The sequence below is a fragment of the Mycteria americana genome, chromosome 2, assembly GCF_035582795.1.
Source record: "Mycteria americana isolate JAX WOST 10 ecotype Jacksonville Zoo and Gardens chromosome 2, USCA_MyAme_1.0, whole genome shotgun sequence".
Taxonomy (NCBI): Eukaryota; Metazoa; Chordata; class Aves; order Ciconiiformes; family Ciconiidae; genus Mycteria; species Mycteria americana.
In genome coordinates this window covers 40058021-40077399 of record NC_134366.1, presented here as the reverse complement: position 1 = coordinate 40077399, position 19379 = coordinate 40058021, and the positions used below count along the sequence as shown (strand labels likewise).

General features: G+C 38.9%; 1 protein-coding gene across 2 annotated transcripts in view; it reads left to right on the top strand.

Moving 5' to 3' along the window:
* The window catches only part of RFTN1 (raftlin, lipid raft linker 1), a 102017-nt gene that overhangs the window by 22841 nt on the left and 59797 nt on the right, over positions 1-19379 (top strand). For both annotated transcript variants that reach the window (XM_075493105.1, XM_075493104.1), the window contains exon 3: positions 19124-19310. In XM_075493105.1, coding sequence (XP_075349220.1) covers positions 19124-19310 — 187 coding nt within the window. The remainder of the gene's footprint in view (positions 1-19123; positions 19311-19379) is intronic.

The window sequence follows — 19379 nt, the reverse complement described above, 5'->3', positions numbered from 1 at the left end:
TCCATGACAACTTGTTTTGTTTTTTGAATCTGAAAGTGACATGAAAAACCTCCCCTAAGTGTGTGAGACTTAATTGATTACTGAACAGGAAAAGGTTACTTAAAACCTTAAAATGCTATCATTTCTACGAAAGATCAACATTTAGTTTAAATTTTGTCTTAAGAATAACCTGAGAACGTTTAGGTAGTTTAAATCTATCATGTCTATTGTGGATGGATTTCTCATTTTCTTTGCCTAGTTCTGTAAATAGGTAGAATTGTTGCTTTAGCAACAAGCATAATTGTGACTGCAATTTAAATTAAGGTTATGAATTTTTTACTCAGCAAAATAATGTAGTTTGCAAACCTTAATGATTGTGTCTCAAGCATTGACTGTTCTTCAGGTTAGTCTTCTTATGGCATTTGCATTGGTTTTGTGTGTGAATGCCTGACCTGCATTTTCTTTACCTTGACTTCATATAGAGAGAGGCACTGATCCTGTGTCCATGATAGTGCATTATCTACATGAGACCTTTGTTTCTGTTTTGTTTTTCAGTGCCTGTATGTATGTGCGCAAGTGATAGCCTAATAAGTGTTCTGTCTGTACAAGATGTAAATGTGTACTGCCAAGCAAAATCTCAAATTAGGCCTGGTATAATCCACCTTTTTGCATTAGATCTCAGTTTCATGCTGCATTCCAGGTGCTTCTGACACCTGCTTGCTGGTTCATGGCTAGTCTGCAGCAATTTCAGAACTCTTCAATGTAATTTCTTGGTGGAATACTGTTTGAACATTACTGTCTTACAGCCATAACATATTAGAAAGCTGATAACGATTGATCTGGGCCTCCAAATTGTGGCCTTCTCTTTAAGTGATGAGGCAGTCTGGAAAAATGTTTGTGGCTTATGTGGAGGACAAGAACTTAGTGGCATTTGCTGAGCGCTGTGCTAGTCTTGCTTCCAGATCCCAAGCTAGCTCCTTTGGCACTTGTTTAGGTGTCTTGGCAAAACGCTGGCATGTGTTTTATATTTTTGCCCTGTATCTTAAACACTAAACACAAGTCTCGGTAACTTGGTTTCATCTTATTGCAGTCATACAAATACGTGATATCCTGGACCGAAGAGGAGTCCAGGTGACATAATTACTACATGAAACTGTGGCTTGCTTTCTGTGATATAACTTGCACACCCAGCGAACACTTGTTTTGTGTGCAGTCATGCTTTTGCAAATGATTTGATACTTGTGACACACTGTGCTATATGCTAAACTTAATATCAGCAGTAGTGCGAGGGGGTTTCCCAGATATGAGGAGGCATATGAGAAATTTCACCTGAGTCCAATGCTTGCTCAGCTGCTGTAGCTATCTGGTATGGCTCTTACCCATGCATTGTGGTAAGGTCTTGTACAGGAACTGCAAGTTTAAAGCTTTTCGGCCAGTTGGTTTTTGCAAACCCTGCTTATTTCATATAAACGGAGCTCTGTTTAGTTGAAATTGTAAAGAACTCTCAGCTTCCTTCCTTTCCTTCTCCCCCCAAATAATTATCCTCTCAACTTGAGACTTGCACTGATTAGCTACAGATTCTTCTTGAAAGAGACAATCCTTTCAAGGGGAAGAGAATCTCATTAAGCCTTTGCTATGAGCTGCAGCTCTTGATCAACACACGAAAGACAAGCTTGACAGTCATCAGGTGAGTTGAGAACTGCAAAAATATTACCTGTCTCTGTTAAACAGTCATCAGTTGAAAGAGTTCATCTCAGTCTGTTAATACAGAGGCTTTCGCGTACTGCGTGGCACATAAAAAATTAAAGACATCAAGGATGTGAGAAGTCCTAAAGATGCCACGTGTTTCCAAATTAATTGATAAAAGGCCTTAAATCTGAAAGAGAATGAGGTATGAGGTTTACAAATAAATAGATGGAATTTTGAGAAAGTTAGAGATAAGCCAAGACGTGGTTACTGGTGAAATATAAATAAACAGCAGTCTACTGCTGTAGTTCCTTGGTTGCTAAGCCCTCTATTGGTGTTCTTTTATTTGAACAATTGTTTCCTGAATTTCTTAATAACAACTGATGTAAGAATTGACAAATAGTGCTAAATTGCATGGGTTAATTCACTAGTAATTATTGTACAGATTATTAGTAAGCAAAAAAAATTAGCATCTACTTTTATCTCAAATCACAAAACAAAAGCGAAAAGAGAGTGACAGAATAAGTGGTCTTTTGTTAAGTTATTGTCTCATAAAGTTTGGAACTGTGTCAGAATCACTTTTTTGTTTTGTTTTGGTTTTGTTGTTTATTTACTAAGGAATGCTCAGCTCAGATGCAGCATCTGTCTTTCTCTGCAGTCCTTCTTCTACCCGATTTTTCCAGCTGGGTTGAATGCGTTGATGAAGCCTTTCAAATGATCAAATAGATAAAATTGTCCATATTCTGTGGGATTATTTTCATTGTTCTTCACCACATGTTCACTGAATAAAATACTTTATAATTGTAAGACTTTGTTGTCAAGCTGCACTCTTGCACTACTTGTCAGCTTTGTTGTTTGTTTAGTTTTTTTATTATAGTAAATTTTGGGGAAAAATTGGTCTGCTCATCAACAGATACTTCCAGGAACCCTTGCAGAACCATTGGTGGAAACTCAGACTATTTTATCAGTGATATTTCATTATTAGCCAGTAACAGGTCTAGCCCTTCTTGACCTAAAAGGACTTAGAAATGATTCTCTGTTTTGTAGAATACACTTGGGAATGGAGAGAAGCAAAAGTGTCTTGAACATGGACTGTCATATGAATAGAAGTTAGAGACATGTGAGGCTGCTTGTGACCTCTCTGTGGGTTGCATTATTAGGAATAGTGAGAAAACAGTATTAGCCAAGGCATAGAGGCACTGTGCTTTGCACGCTTCCACGGGTTTGCTCCTGAGGTATTGCCTGTGCTAGCAGTGGCTGACAAGAATAATACTGAACGGTTCTGTTGTTGTATGCTGGCTGTGAATATGCATCATCATACACCACTGTGCCACCTATAAAATTTATTTTATATTCCTTGTAAAGGGAACTAAGAAATTGACCTGTTTATTTGCTTCTGTATTTTATTATTTAATCAGTAAGAATGTGCATATATGAAACTAATTTTTTGATGTCACTAACCCGAAAGGGATCCTATCCAGGGGGTAAGGAAAGGCTTAGATCTTAAGATTGTCTGCATAATGCTTTTTAATTACCACCTTCATACCATGAAAGAATTCTCTCCCTGTTGGACAGGACATCTGTTACATCTTTATTGCATATACTTACTACTTTGGGATTAGATTATAATAACTTCATTAACTCATTCTTTGGCAGCTTTGAAGGTAAGGTGTCTCTGCTTCTTGCCTTTTCATTTCCAATAAATGTTTTAGATGCAGCACTTTTTCTGACAGAACTACACTGAGAAATAAAGGTAAAATGATGCCCTCTCATAAACATTTGGAGAAATACTCTGCTACTCTTTGCAAACAAAATTGCAACAACAACCATTTTATTGCAAAATAAAAAATAGAAAAAATTATTATAATTTGACTTTGGTCGTTCCATTCTAATGATGCTTGAATTTGTGGCCATTTTCCCATGACCTATATTAAACAATAGATTTGCATGCTATCAGTATTACTGTGTGGGAATTCTTCACTTGAAAACAGAAACTGGCCACATTTTTCTGAAACCAGGGAGTAGGAGTTCAAATTCTGGAGAGTGACAGGAAAATTTGCTCTAAGCAAAAAAAGCAGGGGTTTTTGCCAAGAAAAACTTTTTTCTTTAGTAAATCCATCACCCATGCTCTAGCAGACTTGCTTAAAAAAACAAAACAGTACTTTTGGGAAGTGCTTTGTTAACTTTTAACAGCCTTTTCCACTACTCTTTGGCTTTTTATCAAGCGTTCTTGCCAAGTTGAAGTGATGTGGTGTGTTTGGCAGTGACATACTTCTTTTAGGTGCCAGTGGTGAACTATTGCTTGCTAGTCGTTTTCAATATTCTGTGAAAGTCTTATCGCTGTTAAATACACCGTTAGAGGTGTTATGGGAGGCAATATCCCATATTACCTTTTGCAGGATTTTCTTTTCAGATCCTTATTTTTGAAGGATTTTTTTTCAGAGGGTTTGGAGGTGGTAGTGCGATGGGTTTTTCTGTTTTGTTTCTGAACTGGTTTCCTAGGGAAACGAGAGTTAAAAAAGGCTCACAGTCTGTCTGTCTCATTCCTCCAAATAATTATAACCGGACAATTTCAAACAAATTTGCTAGAAATTTTTAAAGACAATTAGGCTGCTCCTGATTTTGTGAAAGCTGGCAGTTGGGTAGAAGACAGAGACCTGTGTTGATCAGGGAAAGGTGGGGAGAACTAAGCCACATGCACTCTCCTCGGTGACAGCTTGCTGGCCAGCGAGCCAGTGCATTGCTCCAACATAGCCACAGAATCGCTGTTTCTCATCAGTTTGAGGAATCCAAGGGGTAGGAAGAAAAGAGAAGGGAAATTTGAGGCTGTGGCAGCAGTGAGGTTGGAGAACAAAAGCCTCATCAGTGGGAATCGCTCTTCATTAGCTACGCTAATGGAAAAAAACTTGAGCAGGAATTTGTGTAATAGCACTATATATAGTGATACAGGTAGCAAAAAGTGTTTTGTCTAGTACTGATTTTAATCAGATCTTTAACCACCTTTGTGTACCAATAGAGTTGGCAAGTCCAATGATGTGTTGACTGTAAAGTAGGTCCTCTTTGGTATAGCTGTAACTCTCCCTTACCTCCTTTCTAAAGGATGTAATTGCCTAATTCGTTGCAAAGTAACTGATCCGTTTGGTAGTTCTAGCTTTATGTGTTCCAGAATTAGTTTTAGTTTATGTGGTCATTCTAAAAATCATAGATGGGTTAATACATGGCTCTTCCACATGCCAAATTAATCAGGAGCTGTTGGGGAAATTGCTTGATAGGGCTTACTGCCACCCTGTATTTTCATACATTCCTACGCAAATCTTCGCACGTTAAGTATGTTGTCGGAGAGAGGGTTTCCTGTGACAGTTTTAAACAGTGAGAATTTGGATCACAAGATCTTCTTCTTCAGGCCCATTTTGCTGCAAATACCAGAGAAATTTTAGTTCCAACTGGATTGCTCCGTTTGATGCTATGGGATAGCAGAGATCTCCAAGTACAGCTCAATGGTGGCATTGGGAGCAAGTCTTGTGAGAGTGGTACAAGGTCTGCTGCGACAGTAAAATTTAAATCCTGCTTGTATATAGACACAGACTCTTCATGTGAAATTCACATACCCTAGCAGAGGTATTCTTACAATTTGCAATGTTGGGAATATATTCATCTTATCAGTACAGCTGAACAAAAAGTAGAAGTGTGGGGCAGGAGAGCTGAGAGGAATGGTAAATACTTTCTGGAGGATGTTTTGTATTTCGTTTTTCATTGCAGTTCCCCAAGCAGGCCTAACGATTGGAAATGAAGACAGATCTAATTTACTTTTTATTCCTTTTTAAAATTTGGAGTTTTCCTGGAAAGTTCGACGGAGTTAGATGGATCGGTTTTGTTTCTGTTTGTAATCTAACAGCTGTTGTGTGTTCTGGCTCTTGTATAGGTGCCCATGGAAGTGTTTCTTAGGATCACTACAGGGTAATGTGTTTAAAAAAAAAAAATCCAAATCCATTATATCTCCCTTTCCTCTGAATTTAATTACCTGCCCCTGAATATCTCCTGTTTATACTGAATTTCATCATGTAGCATTCTCTTACCCAACTTTCTTTTTCAAACATAACCAAACCTGGGGCCAAAATCTAATTGAGACTATACCTTCAAGTAATCTAATTGAGACTATACCTTCAAGTTATACAATGCATGTTACATTTTTGGCTGCTTACATTTTTACATTTATTTAGTTTTGCCAGTAAAGCTGAAAACAATTTAACAGACATATATGAAAAATTACAGGGTTTCCCAAATAGGGGAATTTTATTTAAAGGAGCACCAAAGGAACACTGAAAAGTTACACTTAATGTTATCTTCTAAATGAAGAACACACATAATTTGGAAATGTTTTCTCTTCATCTAAAAAATAAAATATTTCAAGCCAGGAAAAAGATGAAAGTCACTATGATATTTTACTCATTCTAATTTAAAATTTTAAGTGTTTAGTATGTACTGCTGCCTTTTGAAGAAAAGGAATCTTATTGGTTGATGCAGTCAAGAAATGAGAACATCTGAAATAGGGTAATATATGGACTTTAGTGACAGGATTGGAAAAAAATCCATTTCTAGCTTTAAAAAAAAATCAAACAAACTTGGCACATAGTATCATCCTAAATAAGATTTTACAAGAAAGACTGAAAACACTTATTACAATAGAAGGGGAAAATGCATGAGAAACACTGGAGATTTAAAGTGAAAAGAAACAGAAACCAGCAGGTAACATTTGAATAAAGCTTTCAAGCATTTCTAAAGCTATCTGTCCTTTTCTGTATAGATACTGCAAAGTGCTATGTATAAAATATATACAGGCATGACCTGCCAAGAGGATTTTGGTTTCCCTGGAGACTATCAGTTCTCTGTTGCACAGGTTTGCTTGGGGAATAAGAGCTATCTTGATAAATCCAAACCTTTCTTCCTGAGGTTATTGGATATGTCAGTGAATTTAGATCTTTGTGTTGAAGGCTGAATTTATAAAATGCGAACTTTTAAATGTTCTCTCTAATTTCCAGTTATTTCTCCTGGTGTGTACTTATGATATGCAGCAATTATCTTGTGAATTGGGAAGAAAACCCACCTTTATTGTAATACTTTGATGGCAGTTTTATCTTCTTGTTTGTCTGAGTTGCGCTAAGTCTTTGATTTTAATCACAATTTTCAGTGTTATCGTGAAAAACGTACATCAGATCATAGTGCATGTATTCAGCCACAGTTACTACTGTTGACTTTTCTCCTCCCTTTTCCTTAAATGTTTTGAAATCCTCTCGACATTTTTCAGTTTGGAAACTAGGCTTCAGTCAGACTTATTAACTATCTCGTGAATATGGGAAAAAATCCCTGATATAATGCATGCAACCTACTTTGTTCATCTGTGCTTGATTAAGAATAAAACCAGTAATCTCAAGGTTGTTCTCAGTTGGTTTGGATGGAAATATGTGGATTGATATACAAGCCTTTCTGTTTTTTAACTCCTTGAAGAGTCAGCACATGCAGTGTTTTATTGACAATAGGATATAGTGATTTGGAAAGCTTAGAAATGCTACAAATTCCATTTCAGAGGAGATTTTTCTCATCTAGCAAAGTATACCATAAAATGAATAAATTCTGCATAATTTGGAACTTATTAAAGTAGGCAATTTTTTGTACTCTTCTGAGGATATTATCTGTGCTTTTTGCAGTTCTTTTTCTGTGGTCCAACTTTGCTTATTGTAAAATTTGCAAAGAATCCAGCATTACTTCTTTGTTATATTCTGCAGTTCTAAAATCTGAAATGAAAATTTGCCAGAAGTATGGAAAGAACATCAAGGTGAAGCATAAAACAGAGAGGAGCAGAGGAAAGGGAAGAGGAGGGGGTTATGCCAGGAAGAAAAGACATATATGTATTAAAAAGTATGAGAGGGATAGAATGAGAGGATTCTGTAGGCTGCAGCGTTAGCTGTGAATCTCGCTAGTGTTCATTAGTGTTGCTGCTAAGAAAAAAGGTGAGCACATTGGCTAGAGAGGAGTCAAAGCAAAAAAGATGCATCAGCCCTCCAAATTTTGTGATGCCGTGAACTTCTAAGATATCAGAAGATCTCTTCAGTAAGTTTTACTTCTGTTTCTCCTTGGGTAGCTCCTCCTTCCCTCCCTTTTAAAGTACTTGGTTACTGGCTACTTGCTGTGAGAGGACATAACTTGCTGCACCACTGGTGGAAGTGATGGGAAGTCCTATTTCACTACTTCTTAAGCTGTTAAAATGAACGGCATTCAGTGTTTGACTTTGGCAGCTAAAGTATTGCCATCAGGAAATTAACTTGGTGTCTAAAGGCTTTAGGGCAGGGAACCAGTACTTTTTTGGGGGTTGGAAATAGATGTGAATTAACATGCTGGCCCTTACTGTAGTTCAGAATTAACCCCTTCTCTCCTCTGTAGTTCAATGTAATACTTGCCTTTTGGAGCTTGTACAGATAACAAGTCTGTATGAATAAAATATTGCAACTTTGAACACTTTCTCCTTTTGGTTAGACATAATTGGAGTTTTCTTGGATTTGTGAAATGTAAATTATCTGTCTTTGTTGTCTCTGTGTTTGGTCTGCATCAATTTAGGAGGTAGAACCAAGCAGGAGGGAGGGACAAATAAAAAAATAACATTTCAAAGAGCTGCCGAAGTACAGAAAGGATAGGATTTTGTTCTTTTTTCTGTGCACAGTTTAAATGAGAAGTCCGTCCCCTTTTTCATCTTCTTTCATTTTGCTTTTTGCAGAGTCATTAACCCTTCTTGCGTCTAGTAGGTGGTCTTAATTTTGCCCATTTTGCATAATTTTGCCCACAAGCTAATGTATGTAAACTGTGAGTCATTTAAGAAGTGCTTTTCAATTTATTTAGGTAACTAAACTTCTGTTTAGTGGTTGTTTTTTCACTTAGTGGAGGTGATAGCCTGGGTATTTCCTTTTTTCTGAAACACCAAAAATGAAACCATCCCATGTATAACCACATCATGTTTGTGGCAAATGTGCCCAGTTCTTAAGATATTTATCTTATGCTTGCAAGATACAGAAATGAAACTTTGACTGGACAGCAAACAAGATAAGTCAAAGATGCAATGAGATTAGACAACACAATTGATTAGACAAAGTTGTCTAATCAATTTATTGCACTCATTGCATCTGTGAGTTATTGTAGTACTTTCTCGATTTGACTAATGCACATAGCTACTGTTTCCTAAAGGAAAGACAAGAATGTTGGTGTATGTCTGTGTGTGTGTACATATACGCACAAATGTATGTATGCATACATATATATACATATCTATATACACATATTTATATACATACTTTCAAAGGGTATATATGCAGTTTCACAGTCTTTCTGTGGTTTTTCCCCTCTAACTTCTTCAGATCCAGTGCTTTGCTTTTGAATATTTTTAAGTTCCATTATTACATTTTCACTAAAAGTAAACACTAGGAGCTTATTGAACAGTCATCCTTCATTTAAAGTCGTGATTTCTCTTCCATACTCGTTCTTACTTTCTTTGATGGGGACATTTGTTGTATTTGTCTTGAAGATTGAAAGAAAAACCACTGAGAATGTCATTTAGCATAATGAAAAAAGCAATGTGATATATTAATATCTAGTGTCTTGCCTCTGCCGATGGCCTGAACAGCAATGCACCCGCACTGTCTATCTTGTCTTCAAAACTAAGGAACCTCTATATACACCTCATGGAAGCTCAAGCTCTATTAGAAAGGAAAAGAGACTATAGTACAGCTTGTGTAGTTGTTACTTCAAAAGCTTGAGCTTTTAACTCATTAAATTCTAGCATTAGTGTCTTTCAGGTAATTAAAGCTGTGCAATAGTGTCAGAAGCACCATATATTTTCTGCTAGGTTAGTCGTACTGCTTTAGCATTTGTTTGGTAGGTTTTAGTTCAGAAAGAATTCTTTAGAATTCACAAAATTCACCAGAAATCTGTTTCCTGCTTTGTGTTCTTTAAGTTACATTATTAGTGGGTTTGCCTTTATTTTCATTGGAAGTACTCCGATTCTCTGATAGGTTTTTGTTGTTGTCATTGACAAGAAGCTATTTGTGGGTTGAATGAGGAAAGAATAGTTATAGCTAAGTGAGAGTAACATGACTGAGTTGTTTTGCCATGCAAACAATTTATCCTGCATAAAGGAGAATTCCTTGGTGTTTGTAACAAAGAATGAAAATTTGCAATAGATGCCTTAATATTTTTTTGTTTGAGATTGATACCGATTGGAAATAAGCGTGTTCTCCCAGGATCAGTCAATAAGTGTTTTTGATAATATTCAAGTTAACAGTTTGCTTGCTGCTCTCCAGAGTAACAAATTGGCCTTAGTAAGCCTTAATAGTTGGAAGGGGTGATGATCTGGATTCCTTCAGCTGTTCCAAACCAACTGCTAAATAAGTCAGTGAAAAGTGCCTTAAAAATGTTCTTATTTATAGTACAGAGAGGGGATCTTTTCCAGTCTGTGCTGCATTATTAGACAAAAGCCAACACTTCCCAATAGATTTTTACCCTGTGCCTTCCTCCAGGCAAATTCTGATGTTCACCTGCCTCTCTATAAGGAGCTGTGGTACATTCAGCCTTCAGGGCCTGCACAGATAAATCTGAGGACTTTGGCAAACCAAAAAGAGAACTGACAGGATGGTCCTTCATTTAGCAATCATGTTCAGCTTGCAGAAACTAGCTGCTCGGAGCTGCACTGGTTTGTTTGCATATCCTAATTGTTGTGAGTGTGTACCTTCTGTCACTGCGATTGTACCTTCCAACAAGAAATCAGAGTTCCAGTAACAAAGGTAATTCCAAAATGTCAAGTGGAGTGCAAATTCACAGAAAAAATGCTGCTTGCTTAACCACTTTGATCATGTAAAACACTAATGCATTACTTTTATTTAAACTTCTGAACGTTACCCAAATGAAAAACTTTGCTGCATTTGACATGTTCCTATGAAATATTTTAATGTAGGTGAAACTGCATCTTCTGACAATAAACTTCCTAGTTAAATTTTTTTGACTGGCCCTAATGCAAAGACAATGTTTTGCTCTACTAGAACTTAGTCTGCTGTAGATTTGATTTCTTTAAATTAAATTAAAGTTGCTGGAAAGGAATTAAATTAAGAAAGAGCAATCCTCATACTAAATAGAGGAAGTGTGCTTGCTTTGGTATTCTACAAAATGATCAGGGCTGTTATAAATAATTATAAACATGCTCGGGAAGTGCCCTGTGTGAAAGCACGGGAAATTTGGTGGACTCAGGCCAGATTTATGCGTTTGCTCGCACACGTGCTTGGTGATATACTCTCTTCCCACATTATTGTCTCCATTTGTTGTTGCTATTTAGTTTCCTGCCAGCAGACATGCAATTACGACCACCTTGTTGGGATGTGTGAGGCACAACAGAGCGAGCTAATGCCATTTTCCACAAGGCGGTCACTAAAGGCAGGAGGTAAATAGCCAGATCTATTATAAAGCCCTGCAGGATGTCAGTGGATGGTGTTGGGGTAATGGCTGTATTACCATATGACCATAATTTTGCTTATACCTTGTTTTCATCTTACATGCTTGTTGCTAGATGTGTTAAGGACCGTAAATGCTAACTCCTGGCCACTATCCAGATTTCCTCCTATGTGCTCTGCAGAGTGCAGGAGGGAGATTGGGGTGCTTTAGAAGGACAGCAGCAAAAAATTCATGCTGGGTAGGGAGCTGCGTGGAAGTAGCGAGTAGGAGTGACTAAGTGTGTAGCATGCCTGAATGTTTGCTCCTTTCTGGCTCACAGGCACAACCCTGCTCAGGGGCAACTACCTGCCTTTGAGCCCACAGTGGGGAGAGGGAGAGCTGCGCTGCAGTTGCCCTTGCAGCCCCTCTGTTGGCCGCCTCCCTCTTCTGAGGGCTCCATAAGCCCTGAGCTCTCCTGGGGAGGAGACGTGAGGACATCACCCTTCCTGTGAGTCACCTGAAGGAACTGTAGCTTTGCAGAAGGGCCTGCAAGGTTTGCGATGCTGGAAGGAGGGGGTACGAGGAGGAGCACGAGTGACTCTCTAGCTCGCTGGCTCTGGCTCTGGGTGCCTTTAATAGGAATGGCTCACAGGAATGACCGTGGGCTTGGGAACAGCCTCATTCTGCACTTTGAAAAAGGAAACAGTTATGACTGTATTTCTTGAAGGGTCTGAACCTGCTGATGTGTGTTAGGCCTGACCAAATAGGAGTCTTGTGCTTGCAACTACCAGGGAACTGAGTTGCTGCATTGCTTAATAGTCTGGGTCTGGTGAGTTTGCCAGTCTTCCTTTTTTTGCTTCAGACCCCATTATACACCACATTTTGGGCATGTATTGGTGTGAAGTGCTTTCTTCTGTACCCAGTACAGACAGAGAGCACGTACAATCTATGTACGCATGGATTTGATCTTTGGTTGTTTTAATGCAAAGGAAAAAGGCTTACTTAATGTTTCATAATAAATTGAGGAACATTACTTTGAAAATGCAGATGAACATGAAAACTTTAAAAGGAAATGGAAACTAGTTAAAAGGAGTCCAATATTTTTGTGGAACATTTTCCTGTATAATGTGAACTGTCATTAAGGGCTCCATCAGTTTTTAACAGCTGTGACTGAAATAAGAGCATAAAAGCTTAATCGGGAAAACATGTTAAAAAATGAAGACCAAAGAATCCCAACATGTAATTTGTTTTCTTGGACTAAGCGAACTAAGTAAACGCCTAACACAGGATAATAGAAATTTAGAGTAGAACTGTATGCTTGTCCTTTTAAATAAAGTATTAAGGATAAGCACTGAGAAACTGACCTAAATTTGACCCTGAATTTGACCATTTCAGTAAAGAGAAATTAAGTAAATGCCATTTTGGCATTTAACATTTTATTTTTCCTACATCACAGCTATCATTCAAGTAGAAAGAAATTACAAACAATAAAGTTTATTTTAGCTTTGTCATAAACGTAACTAGCAGGAAAGGAAAATTGCTGCTTATCAAACAGAATAGAGTTAAAAGCATCTGATTCTATTGAGTATATATATTTTATAAAGATGTACTGTAGTTGATGCTTGTCTTTATTAAGCATGGGCTAATGATGAATCCATGCTTTATTTTATAAAGCATAATGTACCTTTCTTATTTAAAAGTGTTGGGTAGCAGCATCTCAAAGGTACCCAAATCTATTGTTTTAATATAGAAAAATTAGCCTACTTGTTGTAGACAGTTGCTGTAACCGTCTTTTCTCCTAATATTTGATCGGGATATGTCTGCCTCTTTAGCATGGACCATAGTGCAATTGTCAGAGGTCACGTGGGTGCTTCTGTTTGAAGCTGGTCGGTGGTTGATCTCTGTGGTAGCAGCCCTGGATGATCCTTTGGGAGGGAAAGCGGAGCTCCTTAACACAGGAGGAACCAGTTCTCCTCAGTACCTGTCTCCCCAACCATATTTCTCAGCCTGCTCTCAGTCCCTCGGGATCCCTGTGGCAGACTGCACCCCCTTCCTCTGTTTCCCATAAATTGCTTTTTGGAGCTGCAGAGATGACTCCTTTCAAATATACATGACTCAACCTGTAGATTTTTATGTCAACTCAATCCTTGTATTGATTTTTCTGTGGCGAGATGGGGACAGTGTGAGTGTTTGGTCAGGTTTTTCCATTAGCAGCAAAGAATGCACAAGTCCCTAGACCCAGGAAAGTCACCTTATGGATATCAGTTGTGTAACACAAACTTTCTTTTCTTTTTGAAGGATCTCTAAGCTGTAGTTTTCTGTATGTATCTGAGCATTGCTGGAAGTGTTTACAGCTTCAATTATCAGTCAGGCAACAAACTAATTTAGCTGGTAATCAGTTCCAAAAGCAGCTAGCACTTCTATTGCCACTTTCAGCCTTACAAAAATTGAAAAACACAGCATCTGTCATTTACAAGTTTCTTACACACTCATCTAGATGTAGACAGAATAAACAAAGGAATCTTTTGAGGTCAGGTTGTGAAGTGCAACAATAAATAAGGAAACATGGAGCAGAATATAAAACTTAGAGCTAACTGCATTTCAAGAGCAACATGGAGGCTGCTAAAAGAATTCAGCTTTATCTTTTGTCAAAATAGAGGCTTATAATAAGCACTGGAGTTACACAAGATTTTATTTGGTTTTTCATTTGCTCTTTTACCTTATACAAGTCCCTGTTGTACACAATTTTGATTTTCCTTTTTCTTTTGAAAGTGGCATGATTAGAATTCTCTTTAACAACTAAAACTAAAGTTTTAATGGATTTTATTGGAAGTTGTGTAAGGTTTTCTCCAAATGTTAGCATTTTTCTAAGGTAAAGTAAGGAAAGAGGAGATCAGCAACTGGTTTCATAAATTAGGCATTTTCAAGTTGGTTGAATCTACAGGTATGCACCTTAGAGGAATTAGCTGAAGAAATAATTGAAATCTTATCATGTAAGTTTGAAGACTGCTGAATGATGAATGTGACTCTCTAGGAAGGTGTGATGTCCTTTTTCAACCTACTTTTAGAGAGAACTGTATGATTGTTAGCCTAACTTAATGCCCACAGAGATACTGGAAAAATAACTTACTTATAAAATATCTAGAGGATGATGAATAACAGGGATTTCTGCGGAAGAATTTGCATCACACAAACCTACCTGTCTGTGGGAGAGTAACAAGAATGCACAGCACAGGTCTGTAGACCCAGGAGACTCATGTAGACCTTGTGGGCATCAGTTGTGTAACAGGAACTGTCTTTTCTTTTTGAAGGATCTCTAGTCCAAGGAGAAATTAGCAGTAGTTCAGCATCAAAGCGAAAAGGTGTATTGACTGTAAGGCTAAAATGGTCTGTCCAGAGTCTGTTAAAATTCATGGTTTTCATTAACTATTCCAGCAACAGACTGCTGAGTATGTTTATTGAGGTTTGCCAATCTGAGAAGTGCTGTTTGCACTGTGAAGGTCAGAATCCAGAATGGGCCTTGAAAACTGAAAGAAAACAACCCCTAAAATTCACTAAGGGCAGAGACATTTGGCCACTGTTAGTTGTGGGGAAAAGAATTTCTTTTTTTTTTCCCCAGATGATGTAAACTGACATGGGATGTATAATAAGTGTGAAGGAGCTTTTCCATTATACAAAGCATTGATGAGGCTTGTGCTGGATCACTGTGGTGAGGCTTAGGTACTATACTTGAAGAAAGATGTGGACCAGTTGAAGAGAATCAGGAGAGACCCATCAAAAATTATTTAGAAATCTAGAAAACACAAGGAAACAGGAAACATTGAAAGGACTGAGTTTATACAGTCTAAAGAAGGTAAGATTAAGGCGTGACGGGTATTAGGAACTGTAAAATGCTGGTGCAGAAAAGAAATATTCTAGTGAGGAAGTAGCAATCTTGAATTTCAGAGAGGGAAATTTAGGCCAGCTGCTAGGAAAAAGGGGCAAAGCCGAGCTAGAGCTCAATCTGGCTCCTGCCATAAAAGACAATAAAAAATACTTCTTCAAATACATTAGCAGCAAACGGAGAGCTAAGGAGAATCTCCAGCCTCTGTTAGACAGGGGAGGGAACACAGTGACAAAGGATGAGGAAAAGGCTGAAGTACTTAACACCTTATTCACCTCAGTCTTTAATAGTAAGACCAACTGTTCTCTGGTTATCCAGCCCCCTGAGTCCGAAGATAGGGACGAGGACCAAAATGGAGCCCACATAATCCAGGGGGAAATGGTTAGTGACCTGCTACACCACTTAGACATTCACAAGTCTATGGGGCCTGATGAGATCCACCCAAGAGTCCTGAAGGAACTGGCAGAAGTGCTCACCAAGCCACTTTCCATCATTTACCAGCAGTCCTGGCTAACCGGGGAGGTCCCAGTTGACTGGAGATTAGCAAATGTGACGCCCATCTTCAAGAAGGGCCGGAAGGAGGATCCGGGGAACTACAGGCCTGTCAGCCTGACCTCAGTACCAGGAAAGCTGGTGGAGCAGATCATCCTGAGTCCCATCACATGGCACGTAGAGGATAACCAAGTGATCACGCCCAGCCAGCATGGATTTAGGAAAGGCAGGTCCTGCTTAACCAACCTGACCTCCTTCAATGACAAGGTGACCCGCCTAGTGGATGAGGGAAAGGCTGTGGATGTTGTCTGTCTAGACTTCAGTAAAGCCTTTGACACGGTTTCCCACAGCATTCTCCTGGAGAAACTGGCTGCTCATGGCTTGGACAGGTGTACGCTTCGCTGCGTAAAGAACTGCTTGGATGGCCGGGCCCAAAGAGTGGTGGTGAATGGAGTTTACTCCACTTGGCAGCCGGTCACAAGCGGTGTTCCCCAGGGCTCTGTGTTGGGGCCAATTCTGTTTAATATCTTTATCAATGATCTGGATGAAGGGATTGAGTGCACCCTCAGTAAGTTTGCAGAGGACACCAAGTTGTGTGGGAGTGTTGATCTGCTGGAGGGTAGGAAGGCTCCACAGAGGGATCTGGACAGGCTGGATCAATGGGCTGGGGCCAATTGTATGAGGTTCAACAAGGCTAAGTGCAAGGTCCTGCACTTGGGCCACAGCAACCCCATGCAACGCTACAGGCTTGGGGAAGAGTGGCTGGAAAGCTGCCCAGCAGAGAAGGACCTGGGGGTGTTGGGTGACAGCTGCCTGAATGTGAGCCAGCAGTGTGCTCAGACAGCCAAGAAGGCCAATGGCATCTTGGCTTGTATCAGAAATAGTGTGGCCAGCAGGACTAGGGAAGTGATCGTGCCCCTGTACTTGGCACTAGTGAGGCTGCACCTCGAATACTGTGCTCAGTTTTGGGCCCCCCACTACAAAAAAGAGATTGAGGTGCTGGAGTGTGTCCAGAGAAGGGCAACAAAGCTGCTGAAGGGTCTGGAGCAGAAGTCTTATGAGGAGCGGCTGAGGGAACTGGGGTTGTTTAGCCTGGAGAAAAGGAGGCTGAGGGGAGACCTTATCGCTCTCTACAACTACCTGAAAGGAGGCTGTAGAGAGGTGGGGGTCGGTCTCTTCTCCCAGGTAACAAGCGATAGGATGAGAGGAAATGGCCTCAAGTTGCACCAGGGGAGGTTTAGACTGGATATTAGGAAATTTTCCTTCACTGAAAGGGTTATCAAGCATTGGAACAGGCTGCCCAAGGAAGTGGTTGAGTCACCATCCCTGGAGGTATTTAAAAGACATTTGGATGAGGTGCTTAGGGACATGATATAGTGGTGGTCTTGGTAGTGTTAGGTTTATGGTTGGACTTGATGATCTTAAAGGTCTTTTCCAACCTATATGATTCTGTGAAAAGGTTTTGAATAGTAAGAATAGAGAAATACTGAAACATGACTTATGGGGCTTGTGGAATCTCCATTACTAAAGGTTTTTAAAAATACATGAGAAAAACTGAGAGAAATAGCTAAACTAGAACTGATCCTGCCTCTAGGTAATGGGATGGACTAGCTGGATGATCCCTCCCAGCTCTATTTTCTATTACCTTTCTTTTTTAATCATCAAGTGTATATCCCAAGGCTCCAATTACACGCGTTTTCACGCTTTCTTCTCATGTTTAGCTTTTAGGAGGAAGCAATCACTCTCCCATGTTAATGACTAGATTTTCTACTAGTTTTACCAAGGCATCCTTAGAAGAATCCAGATACTAGGTTCATATGCAAGACAAGCATCAGTTTTCATAGACAATTGTTAAAACTTGGAGTACCATTACCAGAATTAACCTTACTGAACAGTGTTTAGTCATTCCAATGTATTCAAGTAAAATCCTCATTTAGAAAGTTATTTGGGCTTTCATATTATTTTAATTAATTAAACTATTTGGTGCATAGTCTAAAATTTTTGGAATCTCTGAGCTACAAGAGGGAAAAAGTAGTTCTGACATCTGGGTTTCTTTCCCCATTTTGATCCCCAGTAGGGTCCAGTAAGTAACAGTCAGTTTTGTTATTTATTATGCATTATTCATTGGGACATCTCTTTTTATGACTCTGAAGTGATTTGTATGCTGTTGTAGAAGGTAGAGCTCTATTGTCTGTCAACGTACATGTTGCTTGGATTTCTCATTTTATTTGCAAAAATAATAAAAATTCTGCATCTTATAGTTCTTGGTCAAAAAGTTCCATTATCCTCTTCTGGAACATGGTCTTATATGAAGAAAAAGCATACCAAGCACAGCTATTCTATTATTCCTTTGTATTACTGGTTTTGAATATTTATTAGTTTTTTGATAACCTCTTTCATTATTCATAAAGGGTAGCCACACAGTTTGATGAAAAAAGCAGTACAATGAAACCTTATTTTGCATAGCTGGCATCTTTCATACAAACTGTTCTCCAGTGCTTTTTTTTTAATGAAGGCCTACAAGGTGCTGGGAACCTCCATCATGTTTCTTGCAACATCCCGTCCTTATTGGTTTCAGTGGGAGGGGAAACCATCCAGCACCTCACCACCCTATATGCTCTAGCATGGTTAGGGATGAAATAATAAATATCCCCCAAGAGAGATGGAAATGAAGAGGCAAAGGTCAGGAAAGAAAGATGTCTTTTCACATAAGATATGAAAAACATATGAAGAATTACTGATATGGAGAGAAAGAGAATGGAAGGTTGTTTTAGGTGATTTATAGGATTTTCTTTTGAAGCCCACAAGACTCCAAGGAAATAAGGGCAATTGCTGTACTGACTGCAGTATGTGTGTGTATGTCAAGTGTCTGACAGGAGTCAGCATCAAATACTTCACAGGAAGGCATAAAACCCCACAGTAAGCAGATTGGGGAAGGATTATTTTCATGCGCTACGTCTCATCCTCATCTCTAATATGTATAGGTTTGCTTAAACCCTGAGGTATAAGGTTGTCTATTCTAAAAGGTTTCTCATCACTATGGGTATGCATTGCTCTTAGCATTCTTGTTATCAGTATACCTACAAAGTACTCTTCAGACATGTTGGTAGATATTTGATCTCAACAGCATTTTGCATTAGTGATCTCTTAGTCTGATAGTACAACTTTTGTGTAGATAGATGATTCTGTTTATTGCTTTTGAATTTGACATGTTCTATCTTTATTGACTGTCCCCTTTCTCTTGTTTTATATTTTTGACTCATGGCTCATTCTCCTCAACTTGCATTGCTGTGATGACTACTAAAACTTAGAATATCTTTTGACCAACTGCCTTGTTTTAATTAAAACCTCTACTTCATCTCTGCCACACTATGTAGTGAATTTGGCATTTTAATGTATCTGACTTCTTGTTTAATTGCACCAGTCTCTTGTGCGATACAAGTTCCTCGCCAAGACAGCCTGCTTAAAATCTGAAATACAAAATGGGCCTCAGGAAAGGTCAATTTTTGTGTTAATATTGTAGATCAGTGTCAAGCTTGCTTGACTCTGAAGAGCCTGGATTTTAAAAAACATGATAGTCTGGTGTAGGATTATTGACCAATTTCTTTTTGTTTCCAGCTGAGCTGCCAGGATCATCTGCAATCAAGCTCTCCTCCTTGCGTGATCTTCCAGCTCAGCTGCAAGAATTGTACCAGCAGGGCTTCATCTTGGCTGCTGTCCATCCTTTCGTGCAACCAACTGATGAAAAAGAGAAAACTCCCCAGGAACAAATCTTCAGGGCTGTGCTTATCAAGAAAACAGAAAGGTAAAGCACTTCCAGTGAACTGGGATAAAAATAGACAATGTGATTTCCTGCTGAGTTTTGACCTACATC